The sequence below is a fragment of the Ooceraea biroi genome, chromosome 14 (genome assembly GCF_003672135.1).
Source record: "Ooceraea biroi isolate clonal line C1 chromosome 14, Obir_v5.4, whole genome shotgun sequence".
NCBI lineage: Eukaryota > Metazoa > Arthropoda > Insecta > Hymenoptera > Formicidae > Ooceraea > Ooceraea biroi.
The window spans coordinates 3,687,906-3,708,546 of NC_039519.1; the positions used below are offsets into that span (position 1 = coordinate 3,687,906).

The following is a 20,641-nucleotide window of genomic DNA, read 5'->3' on the forward strand; positions in this document are numbered from 1 at the left end:
GTTATGAATATTTTGCCTTAATATTATTAATCCAAATAAGAAAATTAGGAAGCAAGCGTGAGAGAGAAAGAGAAAGGGAGTAGTCGAAATACCATAAGAAGGAAGTCCCATTTGCATACCACGCCGACTACTGCAATTGCATTCACGTGTGACTGCGAATTCCTCGAAACTAGCAAGATTAATTGGCACCCACCTGAATATCTTCTCTTTTTATCGTTATTCTCTCTTCGTGACCGAAAAAAACGCACACGTACACGCATGCATGCACGCACGCATGCATACATACATACGTACTGTAATGCGATCGTGAGATTTCGCGCGGCAAACTCTCGTCGCTTACGCGATCTTTTAACTAGGATATTAGATCGATGAAGTGGCCTTACAAGACCCCGGATATGATGATGTCCCGCGCGACTCTTCTTCTTCTTCTTCGGGAAACTGAAGTTCCGTTTGGCGTTCTCCGTTGCCGAGTACTTGAAAATCTGATCTTGTTATCATTGTCTGTTCCCAGACGGCGTACTAGCGTTATTCTTCATTTGGGAACTGCAGTGTGTTGTGCAGTTCCTTCGGTCTTGTCGCGTCTTCGCTTACTCCGCTTGAATATTCTTCACGAAAGCACTTTGCAACTCTTGCAATTTCTCGCATCGATTTTCAGCTGTCGTAAGATAAAGTGGATGAGACAGAATTACTTCACCGATCCGATAAAAAAGAGAACTGCAATAGCAAAGTGCACAGCGCAAAGTGAAAATGTACACGGTCTCTTCGTAGAATAGGTCACTGCATCCTACTCCACGAGACGGCTCTGCATCTTTTTAACTTCTCGCTGCTGCATTTATCAGTATTCAATAAATAAATGGAAAGTCTTTGTGCATTTGACCAAAATACGGCTTCTTTCTAACGATAAAATTATTTTTATATTAGGCGAAGATGATATTCAAATTATTTTAATCACACACATACATACACACACGCACACAGATTAGAGAAACGAATAGCCAAATTTTCTAGTAATAACTTGATGATAAACCCATCTTCCTATTTCCATTTCCGTTGCGTGCTTTTTCTTCTGAAGAAACGCGAAATTGCAGCTTCATGGAATAAGATCGTGGAAAAATTTTCGTGAATCGTTTTCGCAAAAGTTGGGGACACTTTTCAGGAATTTTGACAATTGGCATCGCCTTAAAAGTAATGTTCGTATTAAGGCCGTATTAATGCGGTTATAACTAAGGATAATTTTGACCCTTTGTGCACTCGAGACATCAGTTTTAGACGCTGAGGCTCTTATGGCTCGTGGATAACAGTTATGCGAATCGCAACGTGGTCATTGCGGTTGTCGCCAAGATGAAAAATACAAAACACGCGGACAAAGACTATCGATGCTTAAGATCAACGCTTAGGATTATCAGTATAAAGAGTACACGTTTTCGAATAATTCCAACACTCTCTATGAACGTATATTCCCGCGTGACGCACGGCAAATGATAGAATAATGATCACCAGCCGCTACGGGAATTAACGAATCGAATGACGAGTGAGTTCTTGGGTACTAGCTCGGCTAAATATCATCCTCTCACGACTGAAATTTTACTTTCCCGAGTAGAGCCGTAGCAGAGTTGAGGTTTCGGCTCGAGCGGGCTCTTAAATAATTGCGAAACGATTGAGAGGTATACGTCGCATACGTGCGCATACACATGTCGATGACTAGTTAAGTTTTATTTAGGACATAAGAGGTCTAAGTAACAGGTGACAGGTCTTATTTCTCGTATTATGCGTTTCTCGCTGTCATATAATCGATTAGTAGGGTATAAATGATGATGGACTCTAAGTGCGCGCGCGCGTGGTGCATCTTCTTTGCGTATTTCAGCGCCTTTTCCCGCGGCGCGAGAATAAATCTATATCCAGGTAAGAAAAAAAAAGAGGAGAGCGCGTCTATAAAAGGAGCGTCGGCGTTTATATATGAGCGAACTGAGTCAGTAGGAAGTGACGTAGGCGCACTAGTGTTCTTTCCACTCTGAAACGAGTCTGTGAAACGCCAACATCCCTCTGCTCTAAACAAGTTCTATTCAAATGTGACAATGTAACTGTACGGTAGATATATGATCCGTTATACTAGATGTAAGTAAATGAATTTAAATAAAAATTTATATATTATATATATATATATATATAAATATATATCTATATATATACGCAGATATCAATAATATAAAAGTATATTTAACCGGCGCGACATGATGTATAGATATATATATATTTACAATATACATACATGTGTGCATTATATGCATATATGCATGTATATTGCAGAATGAATATATGAATATATAGATATATATTATCATTGTCGTCATTATCGCCGTCGTCGTCGCGATCGCGACCGTCGTCGTTCATCACCGTCATTATCATCTTATTCGTCATCGTTATAATCATTATTATTATTATCATTATTATTATTACTATTAGCGGATATTATTGTGAGTATATTATGCCAATTATATGAACGTGAGAGTATTAAGTAAAGCTAGTAAGAAAGCACCATAAGACATAACACATGCGCGTTAATGACGGTCTATACATACATATAACAAAGCATACACACGGACACGCATATGTAAAACTGTGTTGTGAGCATCAGATTACTTTTTCCGTTTGTAGTTAATTAAATCCTTAAGTTTCCGTATGGTTTAAACATTTTTTTGATGCAGGTACTCGCGCAGAGAGAGGAGGAGAGAGAGAGAGGGTGGGAGAGTGAGAGAATGTGAGAATGACAGAATGAGAGAATGAGAATGAGATGGAGAGAAAGAATGATAAGCCATTAACATGTGTTAGATAATTGAAAACGGAAAAGGACAACAAAAATTTTCGAAAGATCATTGTAATCTGTTCTTAATTTTAGCAATTTTCTTCTGTTACATGTATGAATTACATTGAAACTTAAGTTTTTTACATAGCAGACTGATTAATTGATGAACTACTCAGAGCAATTGTGTGATTATATATTAATTATTATTTAATTAATTATTGAAAAATGTAACTGATTTCAAATAATCCTTCGAAACGGACAATTTGATTTGATTATCGGGGTTATCAGAGAACATAATAATTCATGATTAATGCATACCATTTCACACACGAAGCGTTCCAAGTACCTTAGTCATTAGCAGCGGACAAATGAATTATTGTCTATTCGTCATAGTTTATATAAATTTCTTTTAATATATATTTTATATATATATATATAAATTAGTCGATGTGTGTTGATTCTAATCTCTTTGTATGATAACTCTTATAACATATTATATATTTTTCTCTATGTAGAAATTTGAGAATTTTTCGTTGCTTGTGTAATTTATACGTGGTGTGTAACAAACCTTTTACTTGTGGTATAAAATTATTTAAATATTTTATCTATTATCTTTTATGAGAGAATACGTAGAATATCGCGATATAATGGGGCATTTTCGGCATTCTCGCTGTTAATTAATTAATTAATTAATCGATTATAAATCTGTTTCGTTCTTATTGATTGCCATGGAGCGCGTTTCAGCGTATTTTTTATGTGGCGTGTTTTATGAGTGATGGTTAGTGTGCCAATATGTACCCGACGTTAGTTATTACGTCGGCCAGCACGATCGGCAAGTAATTTACGGAAAGATCGGGGACGGGACCTTTGACAAAATGACCGGCGTCGAGGCGATCAAACGATCTGCTCAGTTTCGTAAAATGCCTCCACGGTAACCGCCTATTCCATGTTCATCCTTTTCTGTTTCTCTTTCTTTCTTCGTTTTGGGAGAAAAAGGCAAGAAGTCTCTGTACCTTAAGTAGCGTAACGCATAGTATACAATAATGGCTATCCATGCGATTCACCAATTATTGCTCTTATTATTATTATTAATTATTTTTATTGTTATTATTGCTATTCTTATTATTATTATTATCGCTATTATTATTATTATTATATTGCGCAAATAAAAAAACGATTACAACCAGGAAAATGAAAAACAAGCTTGCAGTATTTCACCTTCCTTTATTGAAAAATTAATGCGTACTCTCAACGATTATCACGAGTAGTTTCTCCAGATATGGCTTCAGTAAACTTGATAGATCCAAGTGCACACAAATATTGATGATATTGTAGATTTTTTAATGCCAACAAATTACGAACTAATTTAATAACGATGAATTAGAGAACTGGAGAAATATAACATTTTATCTTTAATTTGTATTTGCATTTTACATTTATTTAAATAATTAAATTAAAGTTCATTGACTTTTTAAGAGAGTCGATAAAACCTTTGATTAACAGCGTAATATTTATATTTCTCACAAAAAAAATTGAATGCAACTTCGAAATCGGATCCAAATAGGAAAATTCAGACGTCACCTCGTGCTAGAGATACAAAATAAGCACATCAGGTAAGATTAATACTTAATACTATAAATATTAATTATTTTTCTTAAACTAATAATCAATTCCATAATCAATTAATTCTCTCTGAATTTGAAATGTGTGCGCGCGATCCAGTATCCAGTATTTAAGAAACAAGTTTATTACGAAAAGATTCGGCATGATTTCATTACCGATTGAATACAGAGTGAATCAAGTTCGAGTCACAAAAATAGAAAAATTTATTAAATAAGTTTATTATATTGTATCATTGCAGTATTATGTTTTTTGTATAATATGATTTTATATTGTTTAAACTAATTTTTTATGTATTATGTATGAATAATATGATTTTTGGTCAGTTTTTCATGAAGACATTGTTCATCGACATAAAGCCAAATGAGGCTGCTTAAGATTTCGCAGATGAAAGAAAAACGTTCTTGAAAGGAAACGAGCTTATGAAGTTGAAAGATGAAACTACATGTATAGAAATCACCGTTGTTTTCACTGGATAAAGGTTTGATTCGAAAAAAGTCGATTTTGTTCAAGAAGGGCACGATGAAAATCAAGTGAACATCAAATTATAATAGATAAGACATTGTTTTTTAACTGGTACAAGGGCATTTGCTTATTTTTGACTAAAATATTAGATTTGTAAAGAGGCTTTTTGCGATCGTGGGATTTATATCCCTAAATACACATATTAGATAATTATAATGGATATTATAATTAGGCAAGGTAAAATTAGGAATAATTAAAATAAGATTTGAGGTTTATATCTTAATAAACGATTTATATAAGTGGGAACACATGATGCTGTGCATCTGCGCACGTAACGAACGTGTAATAATACATTGCGATGGCCGAATTCTCGCAAATTTCTACACAGTATATCCGGTTCCCACATCTTTATCATATTCTTCATTTTTAAATTTGATGAACTCACTCCATTTAAATTTTTACATAAAAAAATACTTTGACTTAGATTTTTGTTTTATTTAAGAGCTGATTTAAAGGGCTGTTAAACTTTCCACGCGGTTTAGTTCAAGCCAAAGCCGATTTTCGATACCAAGCAGCATTGTATTTGGTAACGTACCATTGTTAAAATAATCGTACAAATCTACTCTACTACCTACAAAATAAATAATCGAAAAGAGAAGTTTGAACAGCGGTCTGCGACACACCGCAGTCCATCTAGATTTGCATGGACACTCAGACTCGTACGGATCGGTTCGAGACCGATTAGCGGAGCCTTTGCAGCGAGAAATGGATTCCCGTCTGCGACTTTTTGATATGCATTACATAGATGAATACGTTAAATGAAACGCACGACGTTGCACACACGACTTGTTCCCGCGCGAGCGTGCGTCCGCGCGCGCGTCGTGTCTTCGAGAGAATCACAAGAAGATCTGAAAATTCGACGGACGTGAAAGGAAATTTCGAGTCGGGACGGAAGGCCGAGGGATATCTGCGATTCGGCATATACCTAACGGGCGCATATATCGTACGCACATATATACCGACACATGTACAAACATACGCATTGCATGGTCTTAAGTGTCTCTGTATTAAATGTCTTCGGTGTGTAATTCTTAGCGCGTTAAGATTAATCGACAAAAAATCGGACAGCACTAATCTCCTACCTCGAGATAACGTATTGAGAGATGGCACGAGATACCGGAGAAGGCATAGCATGTGAAAAAAAATGCGTTACCCCGATAAGGAGGAAGCTAATCGAGACCGTCGATAAATGGGTCAAAGCGATGATTTTCTGATAATGAAATTAAAAGCCGTAAATATAATGAGGATAAAATAATTACGTAATTGTGTGCGCTGGCTATCACTAGGGAATAACTATTGAGATTTTATTTTTGGAAAATCATAGCATTTTCCTTTTTACCTTTAGGATTACCTACAGCCTTCTGGCAAAGCGAATCGAGAAGGAAGAAGGGTGAAAGTGTGGGGGTGAATCGTGTTCTCAGTAGCATGTATGTGATTAACTTGTGCCACCCGTACCGTAAAAAGGGAGATCTTTATCGAGATACCGATGTCGCGATGACGTTTGTGAAATTTCCGTAATTAGATTAAGAATGCTAAAGAAGCAGAATTAAAGAGAAAAAAAGAAAAAAGAAAAGAAGATATGGCCGCATGTAATCAGGGTGAATAAGGATGAAGAAAGGAGGAATCAAGTGTCTTCGGAATTAAAAGCGTCGCATTTTAAAGTGCTCCGGTACTAGAACGCTAATTAGAATTATCGGCAGCCTTTGTGCATTGACATAATCCTTATAAATTAATCGTGTATAAGCGAGAATTAATTATCTAGCGTTCGATAATACTCAATGTTCGTCTGTTGCATTCGACTTCCGTGCGCGTTGGCCGTAATTTTGATATTCAGCGGGACTTTTGATTGGAATTTGGACGTTTTGATGACTTTGTACCTTCAGCAATCTCGGAAGATTCATCGATCGATAAGCGTCAAATCAATCCGATTGTTAATCAGCTTATTTGTCGCCCGTGTCAATTGCTGGAAACAATGTAGTCCCTATTATGAAAAAAGGACTTTGTGGACAGGTTCAGAACATTAAGGACAATGTCAAGAGATTTTCCGGGAAATTTACAGATCATGGTAAACGGAGCAGATCTATAAGTTGCCGGAAGACTAGATGAAAGGCGAGCCGTTCCGTCGCTAATTTCGAGCAGGAAAACTATCTCTTTCTAAACGACAATATCGATAATCAATATATTGGTTGTCGAAGAAGTCAAAGAAGAATAAAAACAAGAAGAAGGAGAGGAAGGCCGCGTAAAATTTTTGCGAAGACACGTGATGAAGCAACGACGCGATGTTGTGCAACGTTGGCCGTTGATCCTCCGCTAAGATCGAAAGTAGCGAAAGTGATGTTGCAAGGAACAAGAGTATCGGATGCTGCAAACGATCTTCCCTACTTAATCCGCGATAGCGTCACTTGCCATTCGCTATTTGTACTGTGATCGAAATTACCAAATGGAGCCGCATACTTCGCACTGACCAAACTGCGTTAAGCTGCATGCATAAAAGAGAACGAGTTTATTTTATTTATAACTGTCTAAAAATTTATCGGATTCGATTCCAAGTTACGTAATAAAATTGGATGCAGCTAGATCGGAAGACAGAGCAGGAGAAATGTGATTTTTTGGTATCATTGTTCATTGTAACAACGTGATATTAAGATAAGAGAAAAAATCATCGAGTTGTCAACATGAATCCAACAATAACAATCGGAGAGTTCATCTTTTTATTCTCGTTATACGTTTTTCTTGAAAGATATAGCATTGTGAGCAACGTCGAGTTTGCCCTATCGATATTCTAAAGCGATGGAAAAGTTCATTTATGATACTACGTTAATAGAAAAGATCAAAGAGAAATTTCTCGTTAAATCTTAAGAATTTGAAAATTGACGAGGATGAATAATCCGCGTTTAGAAAAATATGTTGCGCTACGTACGACATAAAAATAATAATTGCTTGACAGGTAATGCGGCAGATTATCGCTTTAAAGCGGATGTAATCCGAGATTACGATGTGATCAATAATTCGCATGCTTTTGAACAAACTCTTTCGCGTTTTCGGTACGCGCACGAAAACATATATCTCTGATACGAGGCCTCTTAAAAGTAATTATTGAATTATTCGTACTTGGGAACAATTTTTGAGAAACGAGTGTCGGGTCGTTCTCGCGGTGATTTGTGATTAATCATTGTCATGCAGTAATTATGAAACATACATCTCGCAAGAAAACAATGACGTTCTCGTGCGAGCTTAATTACGCGCGTAGGAGAAATGTCAGGCATAACGTAATTTATCTCTAAAAAAGGTAATATCTTTGCGCATATGAAACAAAGTTAGTAGGAAGAGACGAAGATCAAAGTGCTACATTATATAAAAGTGCTACATAGCGAAAGAAGATCACGCGGATTTAGTATGATACATTGTCATATTTCTTCCGTATTAAAACAAAAACGCAAGGAAAATCTTAGATGCGTAGTTTTTAAAGGACTGTGCTTTTTTTTAGAAAAATAGAAGGATCTGTGTCCAGGAAAATGTAGGCAATTAAAAGCAGTAAAGGCGTTTCCATTAATATAATGAATTTTGCAATTTATTCTTGAAGCATACATACATACATAACTTTACCATTTGCCAGTTTGATTGGCTCCATAGAAAGATATACATTTGTAGTAACAATTAATTCGCGGGTCACCATCTTTTTAATATCACTTTTATCGTATTTCTCTCTGTATTTTATTTTCCGATATTTTTTGAATACTCTTCTCCTCTTCCAGTTTGCTTATATCTCCGATGCCTGCTGCAATATATTGTAGGATTATATAATAAAAATACATATAAATCGAAGGTTCACCCTATTGGCTGAATGTACGCTTCTAAAAGGACATTTTCAGTGGCCGACGCGACCTACAGTGACGCAAATGAAAGACTTACGGAATAAACTCACGATGAACAAAAATGCAAATAAATATAAGTAAAATGTTGCGCGTATATCTTTCTTAACATTCAGCAGCAATTTCGATACGAGGGGCTGATGGTGGCCGGAAACGCTTGGCTTCCTCGCCAACCCCTTTTTCACCGGTGCCGCGGTGGCGGTGGATTAGGAGATACATCGAGAAATAAATGAGAGCTCTCGGAGAGACGGTGAAGCGCCAAGAGCGGAATGGCCCGCTCGAAAAAGTAACACGGCTACCGGGCAATCCATTATCTCGGAAAATAAATGAGCGTAGAGATTCCCATTGGTGTATGTCAGTGATCGTGTTCTTTGATGGAGCGGCCGCGGGTGAAGCTCTTTCGAGACCGGAAAAACGCGCGCGCGCGCGCGCGGCGGCCAACGTGGGGATGCAGGAACGTCGCACGTGCCAATAATGAGGAACGACACAAAGGAAACCACATACGCGCACGTGAGAGAATCTCTTACTTAGGGTAGATACGAATAAGTGTTCCTTCGACTCAGCGCGTCCAATCTGGGGAAGAAAGGAAACGGTAATTAAGGATCAAACGGTCGCGCTTTCGTGCGGAGGTAGCAGACACGTGAAATCTCACGGGGAAATATTCGGTGATAGTCGCGTGTGTTTCCCGTATTTTAAGCGATGGGTAGATTTAATCCATTGTTGCGCGCAAACATGGTTATCATTAAGCAGCTATGTAACACTAAACGATAAGTAGATCGATAACGGTATTCTAAATAAGCGCTATTAACCCTGTCGCCGGATAATAATGACTTAATGGGAGGGACGAAGAGGGTCGTGAATTATTGCCAAGAGGAGGGAAAATCAGGAGAGACTTAGCGAGTGGTTTTCGTGCGAATCTCTCCGCACGTAATTGAATCCGATGCGTAAACACGATGGACAAGCGCAGGACCGATACAGGTTGATACAGGCTGTTCTGGAATTCGCCGTTTAGGATCGAGAAAGGTGCGATTTCTCGAGAACATCTCGTGAATATAATAATGGATCTCGATGTACTCGCAGGGGTGGATTTCTATCTGACGTAAGAGACCTCCAGCACCCGCGAGGGTAGCGCAACATTTCAGAAGTAACTCTTGAAGTTCTTTAAAGTCGTTCTACATTCGCAACGCATTTTTCTCTTAAAATCCTTTCTCGCTTGAGAATTACTCGCCTTTAACGGGAATAGTTTCGATTCTCTCGACAATCCGAAGCTGAACTAATTTTGCCAGCTTATTTCTTCAGCTCAGCAAAAGGCGGATACTATCACGCTGGAGCAAGATTTCTCGGGAGAGATTGGGGTAACATTCTTCAACGGGTTTTTAACGAAAGTTATTAAAGCTCGGCTGAAGGTATATTCGACTGTCGATCTGTTCATAATTAACGTTATCTCGTTTACGAATAAGAAAGTAAGTACCTGTAAGAAAATAAGAGACACAAAATCGATGGTAGTTCATTTCATTGCATTTATATCGTACATCAATAATGATATATTAAATCGAGCTATTAAACAAGTGTTTAAATTAAAGTAGAAAGTAATCGACGTTAAAGTATTTCTAACGAACACGCAAACGTGCGCTCGTGGACGACAGGGGAGGAGATCACGGGCAGATCGAAAATTCGTGCGATTGCACGGCGGTTTCTCGTTCCGCGGTGAAGCGCCAATCGCGAGCGCACTCGTTATCTTCGCAAAGGAAGAAACGAACTAACGTAATCGGGGCAATTATAAAAGAAGAGATATATGTGATTGCGCATCACGAAGAAATCGTTATCGTCTTTTATCAGCCACCGACCGTCGCTAAATTCCGATCGATCGTGACGATACTTGTAGGCCGCGAGATCGTAACGATGTGAACGTCGGCGGTAATTGTATACAGGGTGTTAAACAAATTTCAAGTTCGATCGGCGGAGATAAAAGCGAGGGCAATTCGTCGTGCGAATTGCAGCGTCGAGCGGTTGCTCTTCGGCACAACGCGTAGCTTCAGCTCGCCTGACAAACGTTACTTTCCACTCGGATTTTACTGCGTTGAGGAAGTGCGAGGTGCATCCACTTCCGGCGCGCATATCGTGCGGAAGCGATTTTCTCTGCGTTTCGGACGACGAGGCCTTACAAAGCTGAAACAGCGGCGGAAGCTTCGTATGTAAGGAGCCTTAAGAAGTGACGTGCTTATCAAAGAGGCCTATTAAACGGTACTTTCCACTTGAAGACTCGCATTCATGAATCTTCCTCGCTTTTTCGGCCTTTCGAAACTCTATATCCCAAAACAGAGATTAACGCCACTGTCAAAGTAACGCTTTCGTCTAGTAGAACTTCGTTCCACGTCACGCGGGGATGCGATTCATCATTCTTCACATTGCATAGATCTATCGGGAGGCAGTATAACGTATGCGCGCGCGTATGTAATATGAATGGGGATGTCATGTGTGCGTGTGTGCCTGCTATTCCTTTGACGCGTTTCGATTACCTCTGAGCCGTGTGTCTTATCCGCCGAGTTTTCCCCATGACATATCAATGGAAGCGATTCCGGGTGACGATTATGGCTGTAACTCGCTTGACGAGAGCAAGCGGCGGTCGTGTGGGTCGCATAAAAAACGGAAGCGATCGCGGATTGTCGCGACAATTGTGAGTCTTAGCTTTGGGTGGAGAGGCGGAAGGAATGAGACAAGGTTTGATCATCTCGCGCACGTACTTCTTTTCTTTTGACCCTCCTAAGATGGACTTTTCTCTCCTTTGATGGAGACGACATGCCTCGAGAAAGAACTTGAAAGGATTAATGTTGGGAGAAGTGTAACGTCTACTCCCCAGTGGTCCGTGAGGTCCAACAAACCGGAACTCGCGACGAAAGTTACGCGAGTCTCTCTCGAAAGTTTCGCAGTTCGCGATTCTTACCCCGTTTAACGTGTTTACGTTGTCTCTTTCTTGTTCCCTCCGTGTTCCTTTTTGTCGTCCATACACACATAGATAGAAGTATGCCAGCTCTACTTCGCGCGCATCGTAACAGTTAGGGGGATAATGTACGAGTTATAGACTTGATCCTTCGAACTTGGACGTCGGCGTTAGGCGAACAGTATTTTGTATCGTTGTTGTAATCTAGTTACTGTAAACCCGAAAACTTAACGCAAATACGTAGTGACATGTGAAGTCGGCGAGTGCTCTCGTGTGATTCATTCATTGGAGCGTTATCGATATTGGAAAATCGTAACGGATCAGTCACGGATTTCAGAACTGGGATATTTTAAACATGACTAACAGAAATATTCCGAGTGAAACATAAATTTTTTGTTTTATAAATTTTGCAAAAGTATATTGCTGTTGTTTCACGTTTTAAAATGTATTTTAAGCAGTATCTCTTAGACTATGTGCTGTTATTCGTTATCAGTATTAGCGAATACGAAACATAATTTTAGCACGTACTCTTCGAGATACTTTATAACAACGTTTCTTATTTTGTATCCGACATACATTTTTGGAGTGCATTATCCAGTTTTAAATTCGAGGATAATACTCGATCAAGAATTCGAGAATCTCGCACCTTCTCCATCCTTGCTCGTGCGTGCCTCCAAATAGCACTGAAATAGCGAGAAAACCTGAGAAAGAGGAAACTCTATGATAAGATGAGAGAAAGAAAGAGAAGAGAGAGAGAGCACTCGAAGGATTTGAGTATCCGTTCATAAGTAGTACGTTCTCAAATGTAGGTAATAAAATGTCGAGGCGAAGAGTATTTTTTCTAGGAATGTTAGTGGACCAGCCAGCGCAGGAACATTAATATCGTAAAATCGCGGCGAATTTCATAATTTATAAATTACAGGAAAACATAAAAAAATGCAAAATTAAAACTGTAACTAACAGGAGAAATAAAAAAAAATAAGACGTCGGTTGTTGGATAAGGGGGATTCAGTGGAGCTTGCAACACAGTGAAATGATACTCAAATGATAGTATAAATGCAGATTTCGTAGCCCGTAAAAACTTTTTTTAGACGTCCTGGAGAGCAAGATAGAATGACTGAGAATGAGAGGTATAGGATGGAAGAAAGAAGGAGAAAGAAAGAAAAAGTATGAAAGAATGAGAGAGAGAGGGAGAGAGTGAGCGAGTGAACGAGCGAGCAAAATGAGTTGAGAAAGAGAGGCATTAACAGAATTAAAGAAACAATATGAAACCGATAATATTATAAGCAACAAGAAGTGCTTTTATGAAATACAATATTATTTATACCATCCTGATAACATATATGTGCATATATATATGTATATATATGCATATATATATATACATGTATAAATATCTATATCTATATACATTATATATCTATATATGCTACGTGATAAGAGAAGAATCGTGTATTATGTAACAACAAGGTATAGATAAGTATATTAATATATTACACAAAAATACGTCATATAAATATGCGCATATAAAATATACATATATATATTAAAAATTATGACCTATTATGATTATGATAATATTATTAATATTGTAATAATTCGTAGTATTATATTGTGACTAGTACAGCATTAAGTAATAAAGGTTGTCCTGTATGTGAACATGAGTATCGTCAAATGGATGATCGATTTGAGAAAATCAGCAACCCGTCATTGTTAGTCCTCTTTCCTTTGTTTCCTCTTTATTATAATATTTTTGCATTTCTGCTCATTTCACATTACACACCTTGTTTTCCCTCTCTCACGAACCAGTCACAGCGCAGCACAGGATTTACGAAGACGAGCATGAAGATGACAGAAGGTAAGTGCATTATTATTCAAACATAACACATTGATGTAACGAGTAGTCTACGTTAAGAATTTATATTTTATATTAAGCCAGATTATCCTGGCTAGTAATCAGTAAGAGTCAGATCGATAGATCGCAAGTACTTTGTGTACTATCGTTTCTATTCACTCAAAGATGAAGAGGAACAAAGGTAAGCTGACAAGCAGCAAGATAAAGTTACGATATCTTCCGATACAGTATCGTCCAGTCGCTTCACCGCACATGAACAGTGACATACTTTTTTTTTGTAAAAACTTTTTCTTTTGCATTAGCTCATCAGTTAATCTAGATAAGGTCGGGCGACGACAGGAAAAAGAAAGAGAAAGAGAGACAGAGAAAATGTACAGAAGATTTTGCTTTATCAGTCAGTCTATCGCGAGCGTCAATGTCATCACTTCTTACAAAGGATGAGTCGTGCTCTTGGTTTATACTCGACTGGTTACACAATCGTACGTAACTGACGTGTGCAATATTACGTCACTTTCACACATCGTTTCGGAGTAAATGTCCAGAGGGACGATCCCACCGTGCGTTGATTCGCTCCTTTATTATGACTGTGCTATCGTGCGAGCGCGCGTCCACGAGCTACGCGAATAGCGAACTCGTCTAAACGATCGTGATCAGTGAAGTGATATACAACGATGGCAGCGGAATCGGATGCGATTAATGGCTCTGCTCAAGGTACGTCAAGTTTCCAGATATGGTCCTCGTTGCGGTAAAACGAAGGTTCTTTAATGGTTCTTTAATATTATATGAAGAGGAGAGCGAAATCATTTTTTCTCTTTTTTTTATTAATTACGCATCAGTATCTCTTCTGTGGTTTCTCAGAAAATGATTGTCGTTGCATTCTTATTGTGGTTTTGTTTCCCGGAAAAATCATTTTGAATTAAAAGAAGGATTAAAAACAGCGCAGAGGCACGTTTGCTTTAATTGTATTTTATAACACAATTCGATTTTATTTATTAAGGTTTTTCAGCTACAGTTTAAGTAATGCAAATTATGAAATAATAAAATGCTACATTTCACTTTATTTCTGTCGTTTATAAAATACAAGTCTGCCGATATAAAACATGGATTCTAATTAATTGGAGTGTCTAAAAATATCGATTAATATATAATTAGATAGTCGTGTATTATTTTCGTAAGCAAATTGAGCCAAAATAACATAGTACTACTCTTTTGTATTTACACAAGTGTTATTCTTCGCTGTGTATAATAATATCAAAGTCAGCAATGTTATAATGTGGTAACATCAAATATAATCTTCGTATCAGGTAAATAAAATTTAATCTGTTTGCCAAAGTGTTCACATAACTAAGAGCAGGAAAATGTTACGTCAACGACGCTCGCAGAAATTTTCATAAGTCAGCGGTATTTGAATATTTCATATATATGTTGCTATGCTACATTAACAGGAATATTCTATCGAATAAACGAAAAATATATATATATATATATATATATGTAGCAGAGTATACAAATATAGTAAAAATGCACGTGAAGATCGAATTGTAAGAGAGAAAAAGAGAGAGAGGAAGAGAGAAAGTAGTTTCGAGATTTTAAGTAATTTGTTATTCAATTCAATTGTTAATTTGTACTCTGTTCGAAATCATATCTTCAGTACGACTTTAGTACGAACGTATCTTCAGCCAAATCATATCTTTATGAAATCATATCGTTTAGCCTTTGATATTCTTGTAGCTAATACATGTATTCTTCTTTCTACAGTAAAAAAAAAGATTATTGTTATATTATAGAAAATATTTTTATATATGTAACAAAATAAAATAAGTGTAGAATCAAATTCAATGCAATTATAAGATGTGGATATAGGTTGTAATGCATTCTCCAATAGAATGCAGCAGCAGCTCTCTGAAATAGTCGCAACTACTGTTGTACTTTGCACAGTGATCTGTAATTTGCATTATGAAGCTACGTTACGTCATTATAATCACACTATATGACACGTGTAATCTGTAAATCGTTGAAACCTGGTAATTGCTAAGCTTATTATAGTTCATATCGCGTATAAGCGAGAATCTGCATGTGTTGTTTGCAATCGGTTGCATAGGCAGCGTCCTTGATTGCGCTTCCTATTTGCGAACTTTGATTATTTTATAGAGGAGATAAAAGGTTATCTTCATGAAGATAAATTCTTATCACAGAACTCTGGAATTGCTGATGGTTAAATATTACGAAAAGGATGTCTGAACGAATTATCATTGAAATAAATTATCTTGTTAGAGCTAAGAAGAGCTAATTGAAAAATTGAAGAAATAATTATAGAAAGAGCACGCTGTAATCACAGCGAGATAGAAACATAAAAATAAATTTTTCGACGAAATTTTTTGTAAAATATTTAGATGCTACAAACATCGTCGAAGTTAAATCGCACATATTCCCGTTTTCAATCATCTGTTCGAAGTCATCTGATCGCTGTCATGGTAATAACTGTGACAGAGGCTTTGCATAGTTACGGAGGACAAGTTTATTTCCTGCACGTCACTAATTGACACGAATTGCGGTCACTGTCAACGATTATTCACTGGTTACTTCATTACTTCTCACGCACGTGCTGCAGATAGGGTCAAGTCAATTTATATGTCAAGACCATGAAGTGCGATAGTTGCGAGATTGATGACACGATGTTAATATACATGTTCTCCCTGGCATGTACTATTTTAACACGCTTTGCACAAGTAGCATATGCATTGGGTAGATTGTTACAAGGGGACCAAAGTGACGTAACATTACCTGCATATTTTCAATCCAAACACCAGCCCGCAGATGATATCAGGCTGACGTGCTTAATTTTCAGACACGGCGGAGCGATTCCAGCAGTACCTGAGAAAATATGAGAAGGATGACAAATTGGTGATCCTGCAGGCCGAAAGTATGCCAGGGTCCAAACTCGGCGACAATTATACGTCGGTGTTGATCAGAACAAAACTCTCTGGTAGACGCGGAGACGGAAGTCGTTAGTATCGTTATTATTTTGCGCTAAGTATAAAAATTGTCGGTATAAACCGGCGAAGCTTAAAGCGTCGAAACGCGTTACATCTTGATTACGTAACTTATAATTATACACACAGATATTCGTGAGGAAAATAATGTTACTTATTCATTTTTCATTATTGTTGAGTAATATGATTAACGATCTATAGCATATCTTGTACGTCGAGAGATTATAGAAATATTAGAAGTTGATTTTATTTTATGTTACACATTTCATTGCACGTATAGTGTGCGATATAATACAGACATCTTAGAAACGTTTCTTGATCTTTACTCACATTCATGCGCAGCGTATACCGGAACTTTCATGACGAAGAAGCTCACCCAACGTCCAGCCGCCAGTTTCCTGAATCTTTTTGATTTATTCCGTATGGAAGCACATGTCTATAAAAACATATTGCCTCATCTTGGATCCTTCGGTCCTCAATGCATATTTGCCGATAAAGAGACCATAATAATGGAAGATCTGGGAAAGAAGGGTTACGTCTACCGGGATAGACGTGACTTCTTAGACTTCAAGCACACCGCATGTGCTTTAAAGGTACGTACTTAATAATATTACGAATTGAACTACTACCTAATCTCATTATCATGCATGCTATGGGTCAATGGATGACTTTATAATTGGATCAAATTATAATATAATCGCGGGCGCGAATGTGAGATAGAGGGAGAAGAAAGAAGGAAAGAAAGAGAGAGAAACGCGAGAAATCGTAAAAGTGCTCGGTGGGATAAGTTTCAGCTATGTTTGAGAGATGTTTGCCGAAGATATTTGCGGATTGATGCTAAAGTTTAAGGAAGACAAAGTAATTGTTATGGTATGGAACACAAATAAAAGTATAGAAATATATTGTTCCAGCAATAATAATTATGTATGAGGATCACGGACTTAGCACTTTCTTGATTATTACACTACATTATCTGTAATGATCGGCATTCAATCGATAACCATTGATTATTACTTTATATTATCTGAAAATTGAGATAGTCAAATATTGTAGCTTTCGTAAAGATTGCTGATGTTTAATATCACACAGATTAAAATGATTAGTGACAGTACGATACTATTTGTCGGGCTTTTGTACATTGGAATAATCATAAGTATCATGAATATTGACTAAAAAAATATGACTACTCGTGCTTCAACTTCTCGATTTTTGCAATCGCATACCGATCACGAGTAAACTCGTCAAATTGTAATCGGCGAAAAGTTCAATTTTTCGCCAAAAAATTTCTGCAGGATTAATCTAATACATAATTACAGAAAGACTATGAATATCGTGAGCAAATACTGATAACTCTGAAATCATTGCGTTTAGCTTCATATACCTTTCGCCCATTTCAATATTCATGTTGCTTAAATCAATAACGTATATTTTTCACATTCTATTTTTAGAAACTTGCCCAATTACACGCATCGGCGTTCACAGTGAAAATCAAGAATTCGCAGATGTTCCACGAGATGGTTCGATCTCTGGAAGAAATAATCTACAATGACGCTAATTCACGAATGAGGGACACCACTGAAGTGTGCATAACGGCGATTATAAATCAGTTGAAGATGGTAGATCCGCGAACGCCGGAGCAGCAGAACGTTCTGGATCACATTTCTAATTATGCCAGCAAAAGCTATGATACGTTGAGCAAACTTTTCAACAAACCTAAGGAAACATACGACACAATCTGTCACGGTGATCCATGGAACAACAATCTGCTCTTCCTGCATGACAACAATGGTAACATAATCGATCTGAAAATGGTTGATTATCAGATATGCAGGTACACTTCGGTGAGCACGGACATTCTTTACCTGATATACACCAGCACGCATTCCTCCGTGATCGAGAAGGATTACGAGAGTCTCATCAAGATCTATCACGACGAACTCATCCAAGTGCTTCGTCGGAATTATATAAACGAGAAGATTTTGGCGGACCTCGGAATGCATTGGTTGCAGGCCGAACTGAAGAAACATGCGTTTTATGGGATGCTCACCGGATGCACCTTGGCGCATCCGATGCTGGCGAATGAAGATGACGCGCAACAGTTCGAAAATATGAGCTGGGACGATAAAGATAAGACATCCGACTTGATCTCTGTTATAACTGAGAACGTAAATAAGGAGAAACTTGATCGAATATCGTTCGTTACGTTGGACTATTACAGAAGGTACATCTCGGACAAGCCGATAAAACAATGATGATAAAGCAATGTCTAGTACGAGATAGTATCGATCGGTCGATTTCGAAAAGTCACGATGACTTTTAATCATATTTAATCGTCAACTTTACGGTAACAGTGGACAATTATAGTTTTAGCTTTTATATATAATAGATAATACACACAAAATGTATATATGAAAAAGAAGTTTCGATTGCTTGCACATATGTGATATTAAATACATATGTGATATGTAATATTAAAATATATCGTTATCTTTATTAGATGTACACGTGGAGTACCTTTTCTTTCTGTAATGGTTTTAAATTATATAACTGTAAGTCTTGAAATGTGTGTATACAATTGATGTAAAGTCGAGCGCATAGTAGATTTTATTGTCAATGTCATTATTACTTTAAAAATAGTTATATAATAGTAAATACAATCTTATGTAATTTTATCAAAGTTTAACACATTGATATATATATATTTTTAACCTGCTGCATAATTCTTATAATGATATATGTTTGCAAATATATATACATCAACATTTATTTAAAGACACGGTCTACATAAATAAAGATCATAAAACATTATTAAATGCAATAAATGAAGATAAGTATGATTCACATTAATTTCATTACAGGGTATTGCTTAAATCATTCCTAAACGAAGCTATTGAGTAACAACATGCTAAATAGTAGTTTGTGCAAACGGCATTTTTCTCACAATGCAATTTAATCGTCAGATGTACCGAAATCCATCTTCGACACCCATCAATTTCATCGTTGCGGCGTTATTCCATCATCTCAAAGCGATACTGTGCTGTGATTATTGCTGCCGACGAATTACCGCATTATAAACATCTTAAAGTGACGTAACTTTCGGTCCTTATTTTAATGTCATTAGCTCATAATATACAAGCGAAACCTTCAATCATTCAATTCACAGATAATAATATTCATTCAGGTATTTATATAGAAAAAAGAATTATAAAAATATTGCAAACATTTAACTGTGCTATGATGCAGCATGTTGCCCTAAAAGAAAGCAGCGCGAGTGACCAGAGATAAGGATAAAAAAAAGGATAAAGCGAAAAACAGTTTCTAATTCTGAATTTTGTGTGATTCTAAATTTTTGCATACGTAATTCCATATGACAGCAAGATAAAGCGGATTAATGGACAATGCGGCAATATTGTTCAGAGTTGGACAATTTAAGCTTCGTGCAGCTTCGGGGTGGAGAAGACAAATAAAGAGGGGTTTGAAGATGTGAATATGTGCGTGATAAGTCGCGGTGTCAGTTTCGCAGCGTCTGCACGGGCCAATGTCCCAGGGCGTGGGAGAGTGTGTCGCTTAATTGCCACACTCTTTCTCTCTTGTCCCACTGCGTATGTACACCGGCGAGGTGTTACATTGTCCCGCGCACAGGCACGCGGAAACACGCGTGTAACACCGAGAGAGAAATATTAAAATGCCGGAAGGACGCGTTCTCTCGCACCTGGGCGTTACGTGGCTCCTGTCTTTCTATTGTTCGACGTCGCTGCGGTATCCTGGGCCGCATGGTAGAGAGGCCTGGAAAGACACATCGATAAGGATCCACGATCCCGACGCCGGATTAAGACTCCGACGACGTAACGTTACGTCGTCTCGAGGGATAGGAACGTTTTTAGAAAGTGCGAGCATCACACGCTCGACGTCGGGCAGCGCGTGCTATTTTCGTTTCGATTCTCGGATGGCTCACTTTTCGGTCCATTGTGCCGATTACGATGATGAATAAAGCGGGGGCGCAATAGAGAGCGACTGCATCAGCCGCGATCT

The 20,641-nt window shown here is 37.6% G+C and overlaps 1 protein-coding gene across 1 annotated transcript; it reads left to right on the forward strand.

Annotated features, from left to right (window-relative positions):
* Positions 1-2,294: 2,294 nt before the first annotated feature.
* LOC105286618 lies at positions 2,295-19,452 on the forward strand. Its single transcript, XM_011351674.3, has 4 exons — positions 2,295-14,327; positions 16,465-16,623; positions 16,952-17,202; positions 18,058-19,452. Exons 1-4 carry the CDS (start codon positions 14,288-14,290, stop codon positions 18,859-18,861), a joined length of 1,254 nt encoding a protein of 417 aa, XP_011349976.1. The 5' UTR covers positions 2,295-14,287; the 3' UTR covers positions 18,862-19,452.
* Positions 19,453-20,641: the final 1,189 nt, after the last annotated feature.

Coding starts and splice junctions, on each gene's coding strand:
- LOC105286618 (XM_011351674.3), top strand. CDS start 14,288: ATGGCAGCGGAATCGGATGCGATTAATGGCTCTGCTCAAG. Junction 14,328..16,464: donor GATTAATGGCTCTGCTCAAG/GTACGTCAAGTT, acceptor CTTAATTTTCAG/ACACGGCGGAGCGATTCCAG. Junction 17,203..18,057: donor ACACCGCATGTGCTTTAAAG/GTACGTACTTAA, acceptor TTCTATTTTTAG/AAACTTGCCCAATTACACGC.